The 19,510-nt window shown below is 41.2% G+C and overlaps 1 protein-coding gene across 1 annotated transcript; it reads right to left on the minus strand.

Moving 5' to 3' along the window:
* Nucleotides 1-292: 292 nt before the first annotated feature.
* Nucleotides 293-11,393, minus strand: TAGLN3 (transgelin 3). Its single transcript, XM_050334117.1, has 5 exons — nucleotides 11,010-11,393; nucleotides 10,407-10,588; nucleotides 9,386-9,560; nucleotides 4,749-4,851; nucleotides 293-888 (listed from the first exon to the last, which is right to left on the minus strand). The coding sequence occupies exons 2-5, from the start codon at nucleotides 10,584-10,586 to the stop codon at nucleotides 747-749; spliced, it is 600 nt and encodes a 199-aa protein (XP_050190074.1). The 5' UTR covers nucleotides 10,587-10,588; nucleotides 11,010-11,393; the 3' UTR covers nucleotides 293-746.
* Between the last annotated feature and the right edge of the window lie 8,117 nt (nucleotides 11,394-19,510).

Raw genomic sequence — 19,510 nt, forward strand, 5'->3', positions numbered from 1 at the left:
GGGCTGCAGTTGACCCAGCATGCTAGTTAAATTGGGTGGGACTACACGAATCAGACTCAATGGATAATAAATCTTTTCTTCATTTTAGGAAAGTTCAGTGGATGTGCCTTTAGGGAAACACTAAATTGAACCTGTAACAAGACTGTAAAACACTACAGCAAGGAGTCACTCAAACAGGGCTCTGGGTTAGAGATGGGATAGATTGACCACTGAAAATACTTAAATCCTCTGCACTGTACCATGTGGTCATTGGTTTTACTTGCTTTTACCTCTAAATAATGAGTCTAAGAGGTGTCTTTAATTTGTCTTTATTCTTAGGTCAAACAATACCATCACTGAATTGAAGAACGAGGTTACTGGTTGAAATACAAGTGCAGTGTGAGACAAATATGGAAGATAACACTTTGCAAATAAATTAATACAGAATAATTGTCTTTGCATAGTTCAGAAGTGAAAAGTAGGAGGCAGCAGTGCGCACGTGCTGTGAACTGATACACACCACCACAAAAACCCAAGTTCATAGATGAACTCTTGCAGCTGCAAAGAAAACAAACCAAACCAAAAATACCCCAAACCTCAGAGAGCACTAACTATTAAAAACCAGGCAGAAAGGGAACTAATGAGATTTTTTTTGTTGTTTTTGTTTTGGGTTTTTTTGTGATTTTGTGTTTTTTTTTGTTTTGTTTTTTTTTTTCTTAACAGACCATGCTGCAGAAAGAGTGTTTTCTCCACAGACAGAGATGTTTTCAGATAATCTGCCTTGGCATTCCATAGCCTGTCATACCCGACTGTGATGCTCCTTTGTTGCTGCCCATCTGAAGGCCTATTACGTTCTGTCCCTGACGAAGCTGCTCTTCTGAAAATCCTCGTCGATTCTGCTGTGCTTTCCTGTCCAGATACACACAAAAAAAGCAACATAGACACATGCCATCATTCTCCATGTGCTCAGAGGACCGCGAAAAGCAATCTGAAATTGGCTCATGTATCATGTAATGTTGTTTGCACCATCCCACGTGCTGGACAATACTGGCTGAGCTAATTGCTGCAGTTAGAAATAACGCTCTAGTCAAGCCTCAGACTTTCACTGTACCACTTATTCCAGAACCCCAAGGGACTTCCCCAGCAGCTATGACAGGTAAAATATTTATGTAGTGTTGTATATAACACACAAAATAGGGTTAATTTGTGTTAAACCCTATAGCTCTTAACAGCTGTAGTCCACGGGATCTGATCAATGAGACACTTACCTGTGCTGCACTACAAGTTGATACCCATTAGAGGAACAGTACAAATTGGCATAATTTAACTCAGTGGAGTAAATAAGATCTGAATGTCCCCACAGCAACAATGGGTTGGTGAAGGGACCTGCTCATTTTTGCAGAGTAGATGATGGTTGCCCACAGGACAGAACAACTGCTCTGTTTCCATTTCCAGATCTCTCACCTCTAAGGAACAGACTTTTCCCTTTGCACCTGGGTCTCAACTGTATGACAGTCCTTTAAATTCTGCCAAAACGTACTGACCACTTCTGCTCAGTGTCCCAGGTCTCAAAAAAGAACCTTTGTTGGAATGTAAAAGGAGCCTTTCTCTCCCTGAAAATAGCACTGAGGGCCACAGTGGTAAAGAAGAAACACAGAAGTTTGCACTCTGCTGTCCTGCAAGAAACTGTACGACTTGGATTAATCCTTCATTTTAACAAGGTGGAGAAAACAGGCAGTTTACAAGGGAGAAAGATCAGTCTCTTCCTATCAAATGAGCCATATGAATCAGCAGAGCTGCAGAGTGAGGGAGGCTTTCCATCTACCAGACCCTACTCCCACCCAGGTACAATCTTTTTCCTTGCTGTGTCTGTTTGCCCTGGGATCAGGTTACGCTGCAATACAGCATCGAGTTACAGTTCCCCTTTTCTCCCCACCCCACCACTAGATGAGAATGCTAGATTAGGTACCTGCTGTGATTGAAAACCATCAACATGATCCTCTCTGTGAGGGTCAGATCCTGTACTGTGCTAAGAACCCTGGCTCAAGTCCAAAAAACCACTTACTCTCTTTGCAAGGCTCAGGTGTTCAGGACACTGCAGAAGAAGAACCCACCACATCCACATGAAAGCCCAGCAAAGCAGAAAGGTGGAAAAGATCACAGGAAACCAGCACTGACCAGTCGTTTTTCAGAATGGGTTTTCAGTGGTAATGTATAGACTAGCAAGAGGGCTTACAGAGCCCATCACAGGCTCTCAGATTCCACACCTCCCGCCAGAAACCACAGGCTGTTTTGGAGGGAGGCACACAGAACCATGGGTGCCTCAGAAAGCAGCCCCTCTCACAGCTGCTTAATGTCTTTTCCAGAATACTTGCAATGGCATGGAACTACTGCCAGGATCTCCACAAGAGGATGTTTTTAGAACTGCTCCTCTTACCTAATTGAATCTCAGGTTCACTGTGTCTGCCTCTACTTTAATTAAAAAACCAGGAAAGCATTCTATTTTTTTTTTCTCTTTCCCCCTAGGATTTTCAGCTGTGTTGATGAGTGCTTCCACAGAAAGTCTAAAAGTAACCAAAGAAGAAAAAAATGAGAGCTGCAAAAGAGAAATAAAAAAAGAGACTAGCAGGAAGCCTGGATATGCTAATAAAAGTCGATTATATATACAGTTTGGATTATATAGAGTTATTTTGACCATCATAAGCGTCCCATTTAGTATATGATGGTCTTACAGATAGCAACATGTACACAATTTGTTTTTAGGTGGGTGGAAGTGGTCTTAACTGAGACTGTAGAAAAAGGGGTGAGGGCAAGTTTACTCCCACTCCATGTCTCACACTATGTCAAGTTCTACTTGGCTTGTCTGCTGTCACCTGGCATCACTCTTACCTCAAACTGATCTGTTAAGCTTTTGTGCCAACCTCACACCAGTGCTTGTGGTTGGCAAACCACAGGATAACAAACAGCCATGGATCCATGAACCTTGGTGGGACACACAAGGAGAGGGGAATCAGCCCAGTGGGACCAGGGATGTGAGACACTGGCAATGGAAAGTTAAATGGCTTAGCTCAAGTGTGGCATTATCCTAATCACTGTAGATCCCTGCACGGGTACTCTTACACCATTTAATACTGGTCTCTCAATTTAATTAAAGGTGATTAAGAATGAGCCTGAAAGCCCTGAATTATGACTAACACGTGGTGGCAGTGAGGGGGCTTGGTCTGCCTGAAGGGATGGGTAAGCTACTCAGAAAACAGCTTCTGATCTGCAACACGGTGTAACATCACCTTTCCTCAAGGTAGCGGCTATAAAAGGGTATTTCAGGGGCTGCAATAGATATTGGTTGGCTATCCAAGCAGTACAGGCTGGGCAGCCAGCTAGAGGAGAAGGGAGGTAATCACCTCTTCATCTGTGCCAATGAAAACTGCTCCCACCCACAATTAAGAGTCCAGATGAAAATTAATTTTTCCATGAAGGACTTTGTTTTAGTTACATAAAACAAATAAGCCTGTCTGGGTCATAGCGATTTCACGTCTGGTTTATATTAAAGCATGTAACTGGATTTGAAATCAATTTTAAACCCAATTATATTCCATAAATATAAATCTATTTGTGCTCTGCATTAAGCTAATGTAACCTGATTTCATAGAAACAATGCATAGGAGTTTGCATTTATTTGCCTAAAATTCAAGTCTCACTTAGATTCAGTTTTACCAGCTCAAGGTTGAAGACAAACACACTGAAGTTTGCTTTATTTTTGCTGAGCCTCTCCTGGACATCAGAAAATTCAAGGGAAGAAAAGAAAAGCATTCAGCACTCTTTTTACTAACATGCCTCAGACATTTCCATGTAAGAAATACTCTTGGATGGCAGAATCTCATGTCAATAATATGCCTGTGGGGCAGGAGGGCTGACTGTGGGAGGATTTCATTTTCTTCCTGTCCCTGCTTCTCATCTTCCCTAGCCAAAACAAAAGGAGGTTCAGAACAAATAAACACTCTTCCAAGGCAGAGAATTCTTCACAGATAAGTGGTACTCTCCAAGAGAAAAGAAGGCTAAGAAATGATTTTTGGTTTGATAAAGAAGGGGAAAAACCTTCATACCTTCTCTCTGCTTGGTAAAGTGCTCACTGTATGGAGGTTTCCAGACATCCATAACAGCCTTGTCTTCATTAGTCTTTCTGTCTGCTATCTGATGTGAGGCAAAAGTACACTTTTGCTGCCAGCTACTCTTGGGACACACATATCTGCATGGCTGCTGCCATTTTCATTCCCTTTGATTCATAAACAGATATTGAGGATTAGCTGAAGCTTCTGAATAGACGAATGTCATCAAAACTGGTGACTAAATTTCCTAAGTATCGTTGCTTTCCTTCTAGGGAACGAGAATTAGGGATAAAGTCTGTGAAGAAGAAAATTATGAATCTTCTCCAGTGATCAGTGCAGGCACCTCAAGCAGTGAGATGGCCGTGCTACAAAGAGAAAAAGCTGCAGCACACAGCTCCCATGGGCAGTCCTGGTGTAACTTTAGGCCAACAAGATATGGTAGGACATACAGCTAGAAAGCTGGGAGCCACTGAAGGGTAGAGAATATTGCTGCCTGGGCCTTTGATTCCCTTCTCTAGAATCCAGAGAGAAAAATCTCTCCATTACAAGGAAGCTTTGGAAAGACTCATCCTTTCCTTTCCCAACAAATTTCCTTTCATTCTAAAGGCAGACAATATTACCAGTTTCCCAGGGAAGGCAGCTCTGAGCAGCTCTGGACTTTACCTGTGAAACCAGGATGGATCTCCTTTGTAGCAGCCGTCATCCTTGGTGACTGCCAAACTGCCTAGAGCCATTAAGGTTCTCTGCACTGCTGCCATGTCCTTCCCTAGAAAGCCAGACAGTGAAGTTAATATATGTCCTTGCACAGCAAATAGCTTGGCACACCGATAAATAGTTTTTTCCAATGTATTAACTAACTCCCTCAGCTCCCCTGAAGAAGTGCATTAATAGCATTATAAATGCTATTTTACTATTGCTAAAAAGGAGGTGCTGGCATGCAAGAGCTTATTAAAATGTCAACAAAGCGATAGTGTTAAAGTGAAACTTAATTATTCAGACACTTCAAGGTTTCTAAGCCTTTGGTTATTTCAATGCCTTCTGCCATACCATTTTAAGTCTATATAATGCTTTTGGTAAAATTTTCTCCTTAGAAGAGATTACTTTGGTATACAAATAATGGTAATATACTCAGTAAAACATGAAAATAGGAGAACAGTGTGTCAAATAACAGTGCTCAGTTTGTTCAACGTTGATCCCTGTGCTAACAAAGCTCACAGCAGTCCTGGTGAGCTCCTGTGCAGATAACTTCTATCAGTTCTTCCCAATTTAACCATCAAATCACCTTCCTACTGGCTTCAATTCTATGCAGTTTCATACCTTCAGTTTCTGCCATCCAGTCCACTATTTTTCCACTTTCTCCCTATGCTATCTTACTTCACCCCTCAGTTCAAAAAGCCACAGCTTGTTTCACCTTTAGCCAAATAAAAATTATGTAACTCATTACCCAATCCAGATATGCTAACTTTTTGAAAACTTTCTAGCAAAAATGAGTTTGCAGCAGGTATTTCCAATTGTGTGAGGTGGTAAGTTGTTGGAAATCCACTTTCTGCTTCTCCCTTCTTCTGAAGTCCTTCCTTTAGTGTTTCTATGACTCCCCTCCCCTTCTTTCCATTCCAGTTCTCCCTCTTTCCTAAAGTGATGTATCTAGTTAACAGATCTGATTATGGTTCTTCAAGTGTGAGAGCAAGTAATTCATAAAAACATGAGATACCAGAGAGATGATGATAATAGATCTCAGAAATACTTCCAGTAGCCCAATATCAAGGAATATCACTGTACACCAGCTGGAGTGGAGAGGGAAGCGGGCTCTGCACTCTCTGTGTTTATGCTGTGCATCACCCTGATTGATTATAGGCAGATCCAGCCCAGGGCTTTGGTTCATACGAACCTAAATGCCTAACACTCTGGCTGAGCTGAGGAAGACACCCCAAGGCTGAAAACACCTATCAGCTTCCAATTGTGGCTGTCATACAGACTACTACAGTCTATCAGAATCCTATCTGCAGGGGACCATTTGCTCAGGAAACAAATTGTCAGTCACCCAGAATCCTCCTTTTACTGTATTTGTTAATGCAAACTGCATCAGACGAGTCCTTGTGCAAGGAGGGCAGCTGAAGAGCCGACATCCCCCACGCGCACGTACACAGGCGCACACTGAGGAGAGCGAGGCAGAAGCGCTCAGAGCTCCCCGCAGCAGCAGATGTACCATATGCCGCAACAGATGCCACGCACAACGTCCTTGGGATGCCTCCCATATAATGAGGAGCGCAGTGACTGACTGGGATGAAAAAGGGACGCGGAGAAAGATTTAAAAGTGAATCAGCTGAATAGTGACGGCAAGCGAAGAGAAAGGAAAAAGAAACAAAAGACAGGCAGCGAAACATGATGATCAGCCTCGCGGAGCCATCTGGCAGCACCCCCCGCCCCACGCTCCGGGCTCAGCTCTGCTTTATTTGTCAGTGACGAGTCGGAGATGCTGCAGGGGAAAAAGAGTGAGTGGGAGCTGAACAACACGTGACAAAACAAAGCTACGGCCACGGCTCTGCTCTGCAGAGACTCCTTGCTGCATATGAGGGGTGCTGTGAGTGAGGAAAGACCCAAAATCCAAATGGTTTTGTGCCACTTGACCTCTTCTAGCAAAGGTTTCAAGGGGCTCCAATGGTCAGCTTAAAAAAACAAAAAAAAAAAACACTGAAAGATTTTAAATTTCCAGTAAGAAAGTCACCTAATGCTGCAGCCACCTGGCAGAACACATCATAGACATTCTCTGAAGCCAGACTTGACTCTGGCATTGCAGCAAATCGTAGTTAGTGCCTTCCCTGAGCTCCAGTACTTGTTTATTGGCAGCCACATGGGCTGCCCACCTGGCCCTCAGCTTCAGCTCCCTGGATCGTGCTGCAGGGACCCACACTGATGGCACGCCTGCATCTTCAGTGTCCTCTGCAGTGTGCTTGGAATAGCACAGCCTCAAAGAGGAACTTGGCACAGCCAGTGCAAGGAGGAAGGGGCCTCTGCTCAGCTCACATCTTATGCCTTTCTCTTTGGGGGAAACCTGCCTGGAAGGCCCTCTTCTCTGAGGCCAGAAAGGAGAAGGTTCAAACACAAAGATGGAGAACTGTTCTGCCTTGTATTCCTGAAATTTTTTTTATAAAGGTTGAACAAATACCCAGAGGTGCAGCTGCCTCTTGCCTGCCTGGAAATATACCAAGGAGGTATCTGCACAATACATTTATGTAAGAAAGGGCCAAAAGAGAGGTGATACTTCCCCTGGACCAAGAAGTCTCAGAGATGAAGAAAAATGTACCAGATGGACTCAGTGAGTCTGAAACAGTCAACAGCAAATCATATCCTAAAACATTTTCATTAATCATTGCTAAGAATTTCAAAGCAAAAGCTCCCAGAAAACAATTAGCGCCAGGGAAAAGCTGTTTTTCACTCACACGCTTTTCTTTCACTATAAACATTGACATCTCTCTTTATAAAGAGGTTATGGTGTGAAGAAGAGTGCAATTATGAAATAGCAAAAAAGTGACTATCCTTTCTGTCCAGCTAATCCAGGTTCAGATGATTCAGCCCTGAAGCAGCACAGATGCTACAGGTCAGAGTTACAGTTAGACACAAAAAGCTTGCAGTGACTCACTGCTGGAGAGTGCTTCATCTCAGCACTGAAATGAGCAGCAGGAAGGATGAAAAGGGAGTGGGGAAGTGAGGAGACAGATTAGCTTTGGGAAGTCTTAAAATAACAGTGAAGAAAAGTCTTGTATGCCTCCCTCCTAGGTTGCAAGTTGTGTTTTGACTTCCTGTATTCTAGAAGTTACTACCTTTTTTCCTTACATCTATTGAGAAAAACTGATGAGTGAAAGGAAGAGATTAGGAGACAGCCACCATCATTAGGAACTTTTTGTCTTTCAAGCAAGTCCTTTTCCTAGTAAGGATCAAAGTACTGTATTTTCATTTGCATGGTGTGAAGCCACTGTAAGCTGCAAAAGACTGCAAAGAACATTATCTGAAATGAGCCATTGTCATCCCTTACAAGACAGATGGAACTTCTCTCTCAACAGCCTGCTAGGCTGAGGGGTGAGAGGGTGCTACATCAGGGAAGTGAAAATCCTTTCATTTCAGATATTTAAAGATAGATTGGATGAAACAGTAAAGACTGAACTGGAAGAAACAATCCTGCCCTTGGCCCCCAAATGTATGGTTTTGTCAAGTAAATTTGGCACTCTGAGACCATTACACCTCCCAGTAACTCCAGCTGTCAATATATCCTTTCCCTCTAACCCATTCACAAAGAGCTCCCTAGTATTTCATTCCTCCAGCTGTCCTTCATAGGACTGATCTCTTCCACATATCCCAACTGCCTGTGAAAACAAACCCCACTTTTTTCTCTCGATGTGTGCTCCTATACAGACTATGCTGACCAGCTTTCCCAGTGGATTGTTTTTCTCTTTCCAATGTTTCATTCTCAAGGCAGATTTTTGACCCTTTCAAATGCGCCTTTCACTACCCTGCAGCTGTCCTTGCTCTGAGCCCTCATCCAAAGCATTGCATCACCTTGTCCAGAGAGATGCAGGATATGCAGCGTGTTTGGTTAAGGCACCATGAAGGGATGCATCAACACCACAGAAGTGGGCAAAGCCAGCCACACGATCGTGCAAATGACTCAGCTCTTCAGTAACTTGAACAAGCAGTTTCTGTTTCGAACATGGAATGGAGACAGCCTTCACCTGGCTTACTGCGAAATCACAGGAGCACCCTGAATTTTTTTGCTGTTGCCATAGTGACCTCTCTTAAAAGACTCTCTCCTTAGAGAGAGAAGCTCAGCTAACATGGTGTTAAAGCAGTGAGTTTTGCTTCTCACTAATTATAAATGAGGCCTCATAAGCTTCACAGGGGCATACATGCTCCTGGGAATGCATTTTATTGCTCCAATTAAAGCTTTGCTTATAATTTGAAAACTGCGATAAAATCTTGCCATCAGAAAATCAGGGGTTTCCATATTTCTTATTAGAAGCTACTTAGTTTGAAATGATTAACATAGAGAACAGTTGTTTCATCAGGTCTGTGGATTTCTATCAGCAGGATGGGCTTTTGGATAACACATGAGCCTGGAAAGGTTCTGATATGCCCTCAGGGTAATATAAATCCCTCAGAGGAGATAATGCAGCACTGGAAGAACATGGTAATGAGGTAAGGCAAACAGAAACAAAAGATAATTACGTTAGAGAATATGTCTTAGACAAAATGCACATCAAAGTAAAATGAAGACTGCAAGCTGACTTCCAGTTTATTATTTTTACCTTCCCATAAATCCACTGTCTGAAAAATATCTGTTGTTCTTACTCCGTAGATTTCAGCAGCTTTTAAGAACTGAGATATTTGTTCCATCTGCTTGAAAGCCATTTTTGATTCAGAGATCTTTGTGATGGGCTCATTTCCCTTTGGATGTAAACTGTTTATTAACTTGCATAACAGCTGAGAGATAAAGACAGAAACAAAATTAGAAAACAGTCACCAAACTAGAAGGCAATTTCTGCACATGAAATGATGCTGCAAAATGTTTTCAACCTGGCAACTTTCTGTCAGGGACATAATTTCTTCAGATAAAAACAAAGAAGTGAATTGATAATAATCACAGTATATTAGAAAAGTATAAAAGCTTTCATTAACTGAGGCAATAGCCTGACCACATAAATCCTAATCTGCTAGAAACAACAAAGCAATCACTGGTAGAGGTTATATAACAACTGACAGAGAAGAAACCTCACGCCCGAGCCAAAAAATAAGCAATGTCAATTGAAATATTGTTAAAGTCACTTTGGCAGAGATTCAGTGATTAGCATAGTCTTACAGCCTGCTGCAAACAGCAGCATCTGCCTGTTGTTCAATAAACAAATGGAATACAATGTTTTAGCTACAGAATTATTTTCAAGAAGGCAGTTATGACACAATTCAATCCTTGAAATTTGCTGTCTCTTCGCCTTTCCTTGTCAACACTGATTATTTCTTAAAGAGAAAAGTATGCATCTGAATTTAAAGTGGATCACATTTAACTGTATGAGAAAAGATGCTGAAGGAATGAGTCATACTCATATATAACATGCATGACTCATAAGAATCATAAATATTGTACTGATCCCAGTACACTAGTAGAATAATTTATCTTTTGAGATTAAGACTCTTGGCTGAAATAAATCAGATACTAAGATATATATTTCTGCATCAACCTTGAGCTCTGATGAATTTAGCTAGATGAAGAGAGAACGTAAGGACACTGTGCATATAAACATATGAAAGTGTATAATTGGACAAAACACTTACCGTTCCATCCATCAGCCAGGTCTGAAAATGCTGCCTTCCAGGAGGAGGGTGCTCTATGTGTTCTCCACACTGGACAATAATCCAGTTCACCAACCTAGACTCTAATTCCGGGTCATATTTCTGTTCAATCTTTTCCTGAACTTCTCGACTTAAGCCATAGCTTGGTCCTCTGTTAGCCATCTCTGGAAACAAGACAGAACTTATTTAGTGGGCAGAGTCCTGCTCTACAGCTTTGAAGTACGCACCGGAAAATTAAAGAATAAAAGAGTGAACAGCCTGCCCTCAATGTTAGACAGCTGAACAGATGTTCATGAACGTGGAAAGTAACTGTATGGCACTGGTTATAGCTGTTCCACAGAACAGGGGAGGGATCATCGAGGGAATATCCTTTTCCAAAAGCACAAATCAGCTACAACATTTTTTTTTAAAGGAAGGGAAAAACAGCAGTGCCCCCTGCCCAACCACAAAAACAGAAGAAAAGCAAAATTGAAAGCAGAGTAGGTTTAAAGAGAGGCTTCTGCTATGTTTACAGAGAATACAACAGGGTTCTCAGATCAATGTTAAAGCTGTCTGCAAATCCAAAAGCAGTTTAAAATTGCCTACCTAATACTTGCTAAGAAGAAGAAGGTGGTACATGGGAGCTCAAGCAATCCGATTAAAGATGCAGTCAGTCTTCCTCAGCAGAGATGCAAGGATGGATATCCAGAGATCAGCAGACCGAGAAGCGTTGATGAATTTAAGAGACGAAGGCTGCCACAACGCCCTGCTGCTGCTTCAGCATCGTGGTTTGAAGAGCAGTGTATTGATTTGATTTCCCTCACATATGAGGAGGGTCAGAGCAGGGGCGTTGCTAAGAGCCATTAAAGAGGCCTGCCTACTCAGTCGCAGCCCGGGGATGCTGTTTATCTCACCCATCTGCAGTCTGTTTTCATGCATCTTTCCTCAGCCTTGCGCTGCTCACCCCACAGGCTCAGATTTACTCCACCTAGTCTGCATCAACCCAAACTGCACCAAGCATCCCACTGACAGATAGCTACAAATAAAAATACAGGCATTCTGTTAGATGAAGGCAAACAGAAATTACCACAAATATAATTTATTTTTAATCACAAAGCAGAAGCAAACCCTTTTCCTCCCTGTTCTGCATTCCCATGCTAACAGGCTTAGAATGTGAAAAATAATTTCTTCCCTGCTCAAGTACTGATAAAAACTTTCAACAAGGGGACAACAGGATGAAAAGTCAAGGAAGAGGAGGCAGGTAGCAGAATATTATCACCCTATCATTAGCATATATTAGGCTATCGAATAGTGTCCAGGACACAATAGTGACACAACAGTGTCCTGAGAAAACAACCAAAATCACTAAAAACAAGGGGAAATCACTGAAAAGTAGCAAATGTACTATAAAGCACAAGGATTTTACTTTCTGCTGGTATGAGTCAGCTAAACTCCCATGATAGCAAGGGAGCTATGCCCATGTACAGTAGTTTTAATTTTGATTATACCACTGCAGTGGTAGAATGTGGAAGGGGAGAGAAGGAACGTTAAGACAAGAGACTTTTCTTGTGATCTGATTTATACAGTTTTAATCCTATATTAAATAAAATAACTTTGCTTCTTTCTGAATTACATAAGACTTTGTCAAATGTCTTTCATTCATGCTGTATTATCCACTCTGGTACAAAATAGTTTCTTTTTGGCAAATGATTCATGTTCAGCTTGATATGCAAGAACGTTGATAAACCTGAGGTAGATTCACAATCAGTTTTGCCAAGAAAAGTCCTCCTGCTGCATTTGGAAATGAAAAAAAAAAAAAGGGGAGGTGAGAAAGGAATACAGTTTCTTGTATATCTGTTTCAATAATGGTCTCTTCATCCATTACTTTCTCATTTTAAGACCTTAAATTATCAGATTTATACTGCTTCAGATGCTACTGGGCTTGACAGACTCAAGAGATGAAAAATTTAATAGATGACTGAATTCATTGTTGTCCTCCACAGGCATTTCATTTTAGTGCTTTCTCTTCTCTGCACTGGTAGTTTTAAACCCCTACGAAACACTTGGTTACATAACTCAGAGTGCTACGTGACAGGGCCACCACTTGAGCACTTTCCACCTCAGTGAACACGCTGTTGAAGGCCCAGCAAATACGCAGGAACCAAGGCTTCAAACCCAGCCTGGAGATCAGAGAAGGATCAAGCTGCAGCTGCAACACTAAGAGGCAGAACATGAATTTGACATCCTCTCCCTTCCAGCAATTGTTAAGGGCTGGGCTTCACACTCTTTGTCCCACCAAGAATAACCTTTATTTTGCATTTTTGGATCTTTTTGTGGTCTTCTGTTTAGAAGGGAACTACTGAGGTTGCTTCGCTGCTTCTGGTCACACCAGGCTGTTCAGGCTCACTGGCACTAAGATTTCATGAAAGTCACTTACCTTTGAATCAGTCTCTGACTCTGTTTCCTGACTTGGGGGCAGGGATGAGTAATTTAACTCTCCTAAGCTGCAGAGCAGAGGTCTCCCCCTTCACAGCTGTCGGCTATGCAACCTGTTCTCAAGGGACCATTCCGTACCGTGAACGCTGAAAAGCAAGCTTGTCCATCAGTATCAATTTTTAACAAGGCTTTGAAAATCTGGAAAACTCCAGAGGATTGGAAAAACACCAGCTCCTCACCAATATTTCCAGAGTACCGCAAAACAAATCATCTGGCCTGCTTCTGTTCCATCAACCTGCGATAAACAATGGAATAATTTTTTTTTTAAGTGATAGGGTTGATGCAATTTACTAAAAGCTCAGTAATACATTAGAGGTGGCATGACACACTAATTAGCGAACTAAGCTGATTCTGAAACAACAAGACACATTAGAGAATAAACCTGGTAACTAGTAGGTACTGTAATATTACTATAACTGAAAAATCAGTAATGATGCAGTCTGGTGTATATTTTATTCAGTTTGTACAAGCATACGTTCCCAGGCCTGAAATACTTAATATGTTATCAGAAGTCACCAAAAATATCCAAGCTCCTAAGAAGATCCCAGCTCATGTGAGCTGTGATGAATAAAACAAAAAAGATAAAGAAACCTCCTTGAAAGCAGTCTGCCTGGAAGCAGGCAAAAACATGTCTCAATGCAGTTGAAGTCCAGCCATCACGACAAACGTGCCTTTGACCTTGTCCTACGAGAAAACAGATGCTAAAAAAAAATGCAAAGGGTGATGAAGATAAGCAGCTGGGCACAGATGCTGGGTAAGACACTGTGGTTGAAAGGCTTGGCTGAATAAAGGACAGGAGGTGCAGCAACAGCAACGGGAATATTTTATCCAGTTCTGACAATCACTCTCCAAAAAAAGTGTTGAAAGAGTGAAGTAAATTCAAGTAATTATTCCAGTAACCAAGGGATTGAAAATTAGAGCCTTTACAGCAATTGCTTCAGAAAGATTATCTGTTTAGCTCACCAAAACCAAAAGTTAAGAAATGGCAAATACATGTGCTTACAATATACCTGCCAGACACAGGCATACTAAGGCCTGATGGATAAAAATGGGTTATGGAAGAAAGGGAAAGGTTTTCAGCTGTGAAGATACTACCATTAGAACACTTCGCCTATTGCTTCTGATGGATGTTGTCCTCTCACTTTTCTTGGCAACACAAGACTGGAATTTATGACTAAAAATAGAGTTGAAGCTTGAATAACTGAAGCAGCATTTCATGCCTGTAAGCACTGTGGCTCATCTTATGCTTTCAGATAATCACAAGATTACCCTATAAATTTAAAAATCTTTTTAAGTCTATATACAAGTCATGCCAACAACAACAAAACTGACATTAACTATCTCACTACCCATGTTTAGATCCAAGGTAACCCAATAGCTTTCAGTGTCTTCCAAGTGGAACACAGAGGGAAAAGTGAAGCTTACCCTAACACAGAGCAACCCTTAATCTTTGCTAGATTCATTCCTCAGAAAGAGCCTGGTATTTCAACCATTCCAAAGCACTACCTTACAAGGTATGCTGGGCCAATCCCCATCAGACAAAGCTATCCAGCAATTAGAATACCTGGGAAGTCCAGGCTCCATTTCCCTGCTGTGCCACTGTACAATAATGGACCTTTTATAACTAAGTTAAAAAAACAAACAAGAAAACAAACCAAACCAAACCAGGAGGTTTTCCAAAGCTTTAAAGATTAGAGAATCTCCCTTCATAAGAAAAACTTCTGAAGAAGTTTCTGCTCAAAGATCCTCCCTGAGAACAGACATGAACTTCTATGTGTGATGTCATGTTTTCTAGAGTAGCAGAGGATGCTCAGGTCCAATACAAGCTCAGCGAAAGTACAGGGCCTTTTCCAGGGAGTTGCAAGGCAGGAAAGTAGCTCTGCAGACCCTTGGTTTTATTCATGGCCTTGGTTTGTCGTAAGATACCTGGAGATGTTCTACACAAGAGAACTAGTCTGACTGGGGAAAAAAAGTAGCTACTGGAATATTACCATCTATTTAACTGTGCAAAAGCAAGCGGTAGAGATATCAGAACCAGGAGACAATATTAATTTTAAAAATTCCAACTTCCCCATTACTTTGAAATCTGCAATCTAGAGAACTTCAAAGAATAAAAGCGCTAACTTTAGCAAGTACCTTCCCTTTCACCTGCAAAAAGGTTCCTTTGCCAGCTCTGAAGATGTTAATCCCCAAGCGAGTACATAGTTCGAACACCTCGAATTTGTGATTAAAGAAAAGTAATTCAGGAAGGAAGGACCTTCGTATTTGCATGACAGAACAGAATGCACTAACGCTGCAACCTACAGAGCAAGGCAGCTCCCAAGACTGCCATGATCAGAATTGGTAAGTCACTGACCACCTCCCATGCAGCTTGCCAGCTTACCACTTAGCACATGGAAACCAATGCCTGTGGATAATAATTGTCAGCATTCCCATGATTCAAGGTGATCTGGAAGGTAAATTGTGCATTTTAGTTCTCACAATCTCGTAACTCTTGTGCTGGATTGACAGGTTCCTTTGAAAGAAAACCAATATGTTTCATTATACCAAGCGTTTATCCGTCCCCAACGAAAATGGTACCTCCTGAGAACTACTTTGGTTGGAAAATTATATACTGCAATGCCACATTTACCAGTAGAACTGAAAAGAAGTATCATCTTTGTTTCTCTGAAACATAGGTCAAAACAGACAGCAGGATTTACAAATAAACAAACAAGAAAGATCAAATCCCCTAACTAAATAAAGGCTGCTTCTTAAGGTTAGGGACTTAGTTTTGCTGTTAGGAACTTTTTCAAGAGTTACTGTCCTAAGGACTAGCACACACTGGCACGTTTTCTGCCAGCAAACTGTATTCAATTAAAACTCAAAAAGCGAGGCTTCTTGTAAGGACCAGACCCGATCCCAGGCAGCCTCCAGGGATTGCTTTTCCCAGACTAAAGTCTGGGCAGGCCATTTGCATCACTCCAGTCTCTAAGCGTGCTACTGTTCAGCATACCTCTGCCACAGATATGAGCACCTGCTTCCACCCCGACAGGCAGCAGTGACCTTCTCATGTTGCCACGTGGGAGGCCAGTGGACAATGTGGTGCAGATCAGAAGGCCCAAAAAGAACACAACCTTTCACGTGCTAGCCTGAAAACATTTTAAATATGTATTTTAATTTCGGGACCAAATGACTGGAAGTTTTAGGAGCTGCCATTTGCTTTTCCTTCCAAATCTGAATGCAGAGCTGCCTGAAGCCCATTGCCAAACACAAATCAAGTGACTGTAGCAGGCTGAGAACACGTCTATTGCTCACCCGTGAGCAGATCACAAGCTACAATTACTGTGTCATATGGAGGACGCCCCTTTCTCTTTAATGGAATAGGAGCATTGGACCATACAACATACATATGCAGGACTCGAAAGAGAAATACAAGGTCAAGCCTGCAACCAGACTGCAATAAGTCCTGTAATTCAGATTTATCCATTACAAGGCCAGGGCTGTAAGAAACATTATTGTGTTCTAGGCAAATACGTATTGAAGAGAGATGAGGTCCTACAGTCAGAAAGTCAGTCTGAGCTACAGAAACTGACCAGTAAATCTATGAGCAGTGTATTTTTGTCCTTTGCCTCTCTTTCCCAACAGTAATCTCTTCCCCTAGAAAACACTAGCCAGGAGCAAAACACTATGGAACAGTGGCATGAAAACCTCATGCAGCAAGCTGCCTGCTATTTAACATAATGGCTGAGTTCACTCTGCCTTTCCTGTCCCTGCTGGGCTGGAGAACAAAGGTAGAAGGGTGAGATCTGTGGTATTTCTGTATGCCTTCCTTATACAACTGATGAATATTCACCAAACCTTAGTGAAATTTTACTTTCACACACATCTTAATTAATTTGTTCATCAGCTCAAAGCAGAGACTGCTGATCTCAGAGACACATAATCCTCTTACATTTCCAGGTAAGCCTTCAGTTTTAACTAACTTTTCATGACTTAAAACAAAAAATCTGACGGAGCAAGGTAGGCTTCTTTATAACAGCACAACAGAGTAACTTAAAAACCAAGGAAGCTGAAATCTCACTATCTCCCCAGGACATGATTTTCCCTTCCACTTGTGGCTTTTTTTTTTCCTGCCACAGAGGAAAGGATGAGGGCAAGGAGAAATGACAAGAACAAACCTGATGTAGAAACTGACCAAGGCAGTGGTTCAGAAAATGTTGTAACTCTGTATTGCAGCACGACCAGAGCATTAAAAGTACTTGAGCAGCTGCAGACAAATCACTGGTTCAAAGTCTCTCTCTAAGCACGTTTTAATTTGATATGAAAAGTATGGTACCATAAATCTTTTAGTCCCACTGAATAACAGCATGTTCAAGAGAGAACATAATCAAAATTAACATAAAAATGAAACAGCAGGAGTTAGTTCTGAGGCCTATGCAGCTAGGGGTTTTTTTGTGAACACTGATTTGTTTGCTTTTAGTGTTGATGCAAGAGAAAATAGGTTAACCAAACTGAAACAACACTAAATGTTAATACCAATTAAGTAAAAAAATAAACAAAGCCAAACAACAGAAGAGACAAAACAAGTAGAACATTTAACAAGATATAAATACATGTATCTAAAACTGCCTAAGTACAGCTCAACATAAGCAGAATAAGAGTACTTGTTTATTAGGAGACAAGTTGAATAACCTTTAGAAACTTTCAGCACATACTGGTTCACTGCAGAGTTCAATCCCAAACACAGGAAAGCATGCCTCATCGTTTTTTTCCTTTTCAGAAGGCAGAAGAGTTTGTTTTAGAAGTTAAATCTCAAACAGTTTGATTTTGCAACAGATTGAGAAAGAAAATGTTGATAAGGACTAGGGACAGTCAAGGCCAGCTGGTAATGCTTGTGGTTCTTTTACATGAAAACTACTACCTGCTCCTCTGATATGCTAATAAAACATCCTGCATAGCTACAACAGCTTGTTGTTATTTACTCGTGAAACGTGAATGATTATAACTCCTCGGCAAAAGTTACTATTATGTAGTTTAAGCTTTATGTAGAAGACAAATACCTCGAGGTGCTTATTCAAGTGGCACTGTTTGATCAAAATCAACAACACGAGCAGATGAGCTGCTTGATTAGTGTCCAGAGTTCCATTGTACTGTGACAGCAGTGTTAGCCCTGACATGTCTGCACTACACTCAATGACAGATGAGCCCAAAAGTAATTTTTCAGACCTGCCAAAAGCGAAAGACAATGAGAATACTAACAAATTCAGCTAAGTGCACTACTAAAAATAATTAAGCATAGATTAAGGCATTTGGAGAAAGCCAATCCCCGCCCCAGGCACTACAAGACAGAGTCGGTAAAACTCTGAAAGCATAAGACACTGATTATTTAATGAGAATCAAGCTTATTGCTGAGGAAATGTATATTATATATTCACAAAATATACTTTGTATTTGGCAACAAATCAGCTGTTAATAAAAAAACCCCACAAAACGGAATGTAAGAATTCATTGCAAAGATCTTAAAAAGTGTGCACCATGCAGAGCTTCCCAAATGTGCAACACACTAGTTTAATACAGTATTTCTACAGAGGAAAGAAATACTTGTTTTTAAACGTGACTAATATTGAAAATAACTTACTATGTAGGCATCTACTGGCAAAGACAAAAACAATGCTCTAGGCATTAAATCAGGGGACATAACAGTAACAACTTTGAATGACACCATAATATGTGAATACTTCATTATTCCAGATCGTCAAAACTTCCTGACAGGTCAAGAGCTAGTGAGAGGTAGGATGTAAACCTCCCTGGTTATCACTATCCTTTCTTTCAGGTATCTGAACGTGCCAAGTTGAAAACAATCAAAACTCTGGTAATTTCCAGCATGAAGACAAGGAAAGTGCTTGCAAAGATAAATACCAGTGAAATTACCAGGGCTAAGTTAGAGAAAAAGGTCTGCCTGCATAAGGCCCACCTCAGGTTGCAAAGAGAAGTAGTGGCTGCCCCATCCCTGGAAGTGTCCAAGGCCAGGCTGGATGGGGCTTTGAGCAATCTGGACTGGTGGAAGGTGATCCTGCCCATGGCAGGGGGGATGGAAGCAGATGATCTTCAAGGTCCCTTCCAACCCAAACCATTCTATGATTCTATGACTGAGTTAGGGAATTGGTACGCTTGAATTAGAAAATCTGCATCTAAGCAAGAGCCATCTTTTTTACTCTCCTACCAAAATTCAATTTTTTACATGACAGCTTCTTGTTTTTTTGCAGTACTGAAGCCTAAATAAAACTGTACTTCACAGAAACTCATCTGAAATGTAGGGGGGGGGTGTTGTTGCTGTGGGTTTGTTTTTGCTTTAGTTACTTGTGTTTTTGAAATTAAAACCCACTACCTCAACAGAGCCCACAGAGCACAATAACAGTGGCACAACTAAAACTTAAAAAAACTCTCTAGAAATACCATATCCCCAGGAGATTTAGGCTTTTAAAGTAACAACAGTGATGCCATTTACTACTTAAAATAATAAAACCACAACAACAACTATATAATTTTGACTGATTTTTCACATTAGGGCCAGCCTGAACTAATTTCAGCCTCTCAACTAAGGTCCTCTCTCTCAAGTGTATGAATGA

Source organism: Myiozetetes cayanensis, unplaced genomic scaffold (genome assembly GCF_022539395.1).
Source record: "Myiozetetes cayanensis isolate MyiCay16 unplaced genomic scaffold, myiCay2020 scf5-8, whole genome shotgun sequence".
Classification (NCBI taxonomy): Eukaryota; Metazoa; Chordata; class Aves; order Passeriformes; family Tyrannidae; genus Myiozetetes; species Myiozetetes cayanensis.

Excerpts from the sequence above, each read along its gene's own strand:
- TAGLN3 (XM_050334117.1), bottom strand. The coding sequence starts at position 10,586 with ATGGCTAACAGAGGACCAAGCTATGGCTTAAGTCGAGAAGTTCAGGAA. Across the intron at positions 9,561-10,406 it reads CCTGGCTGATGGATGGAACG|CTGTTATGCAAGTTAATAAA; the intron begins GTAAGTGTTTTG and ends TTTATCTCTCAG. Across the intron at positions 4,852-9,385 it reads GACAGTGGATTTATGGGAAG|GGAAGGACATGGCAGCAGTG; the intron begins GTAAAAATAATA and ends CTGGCTTTCTAG.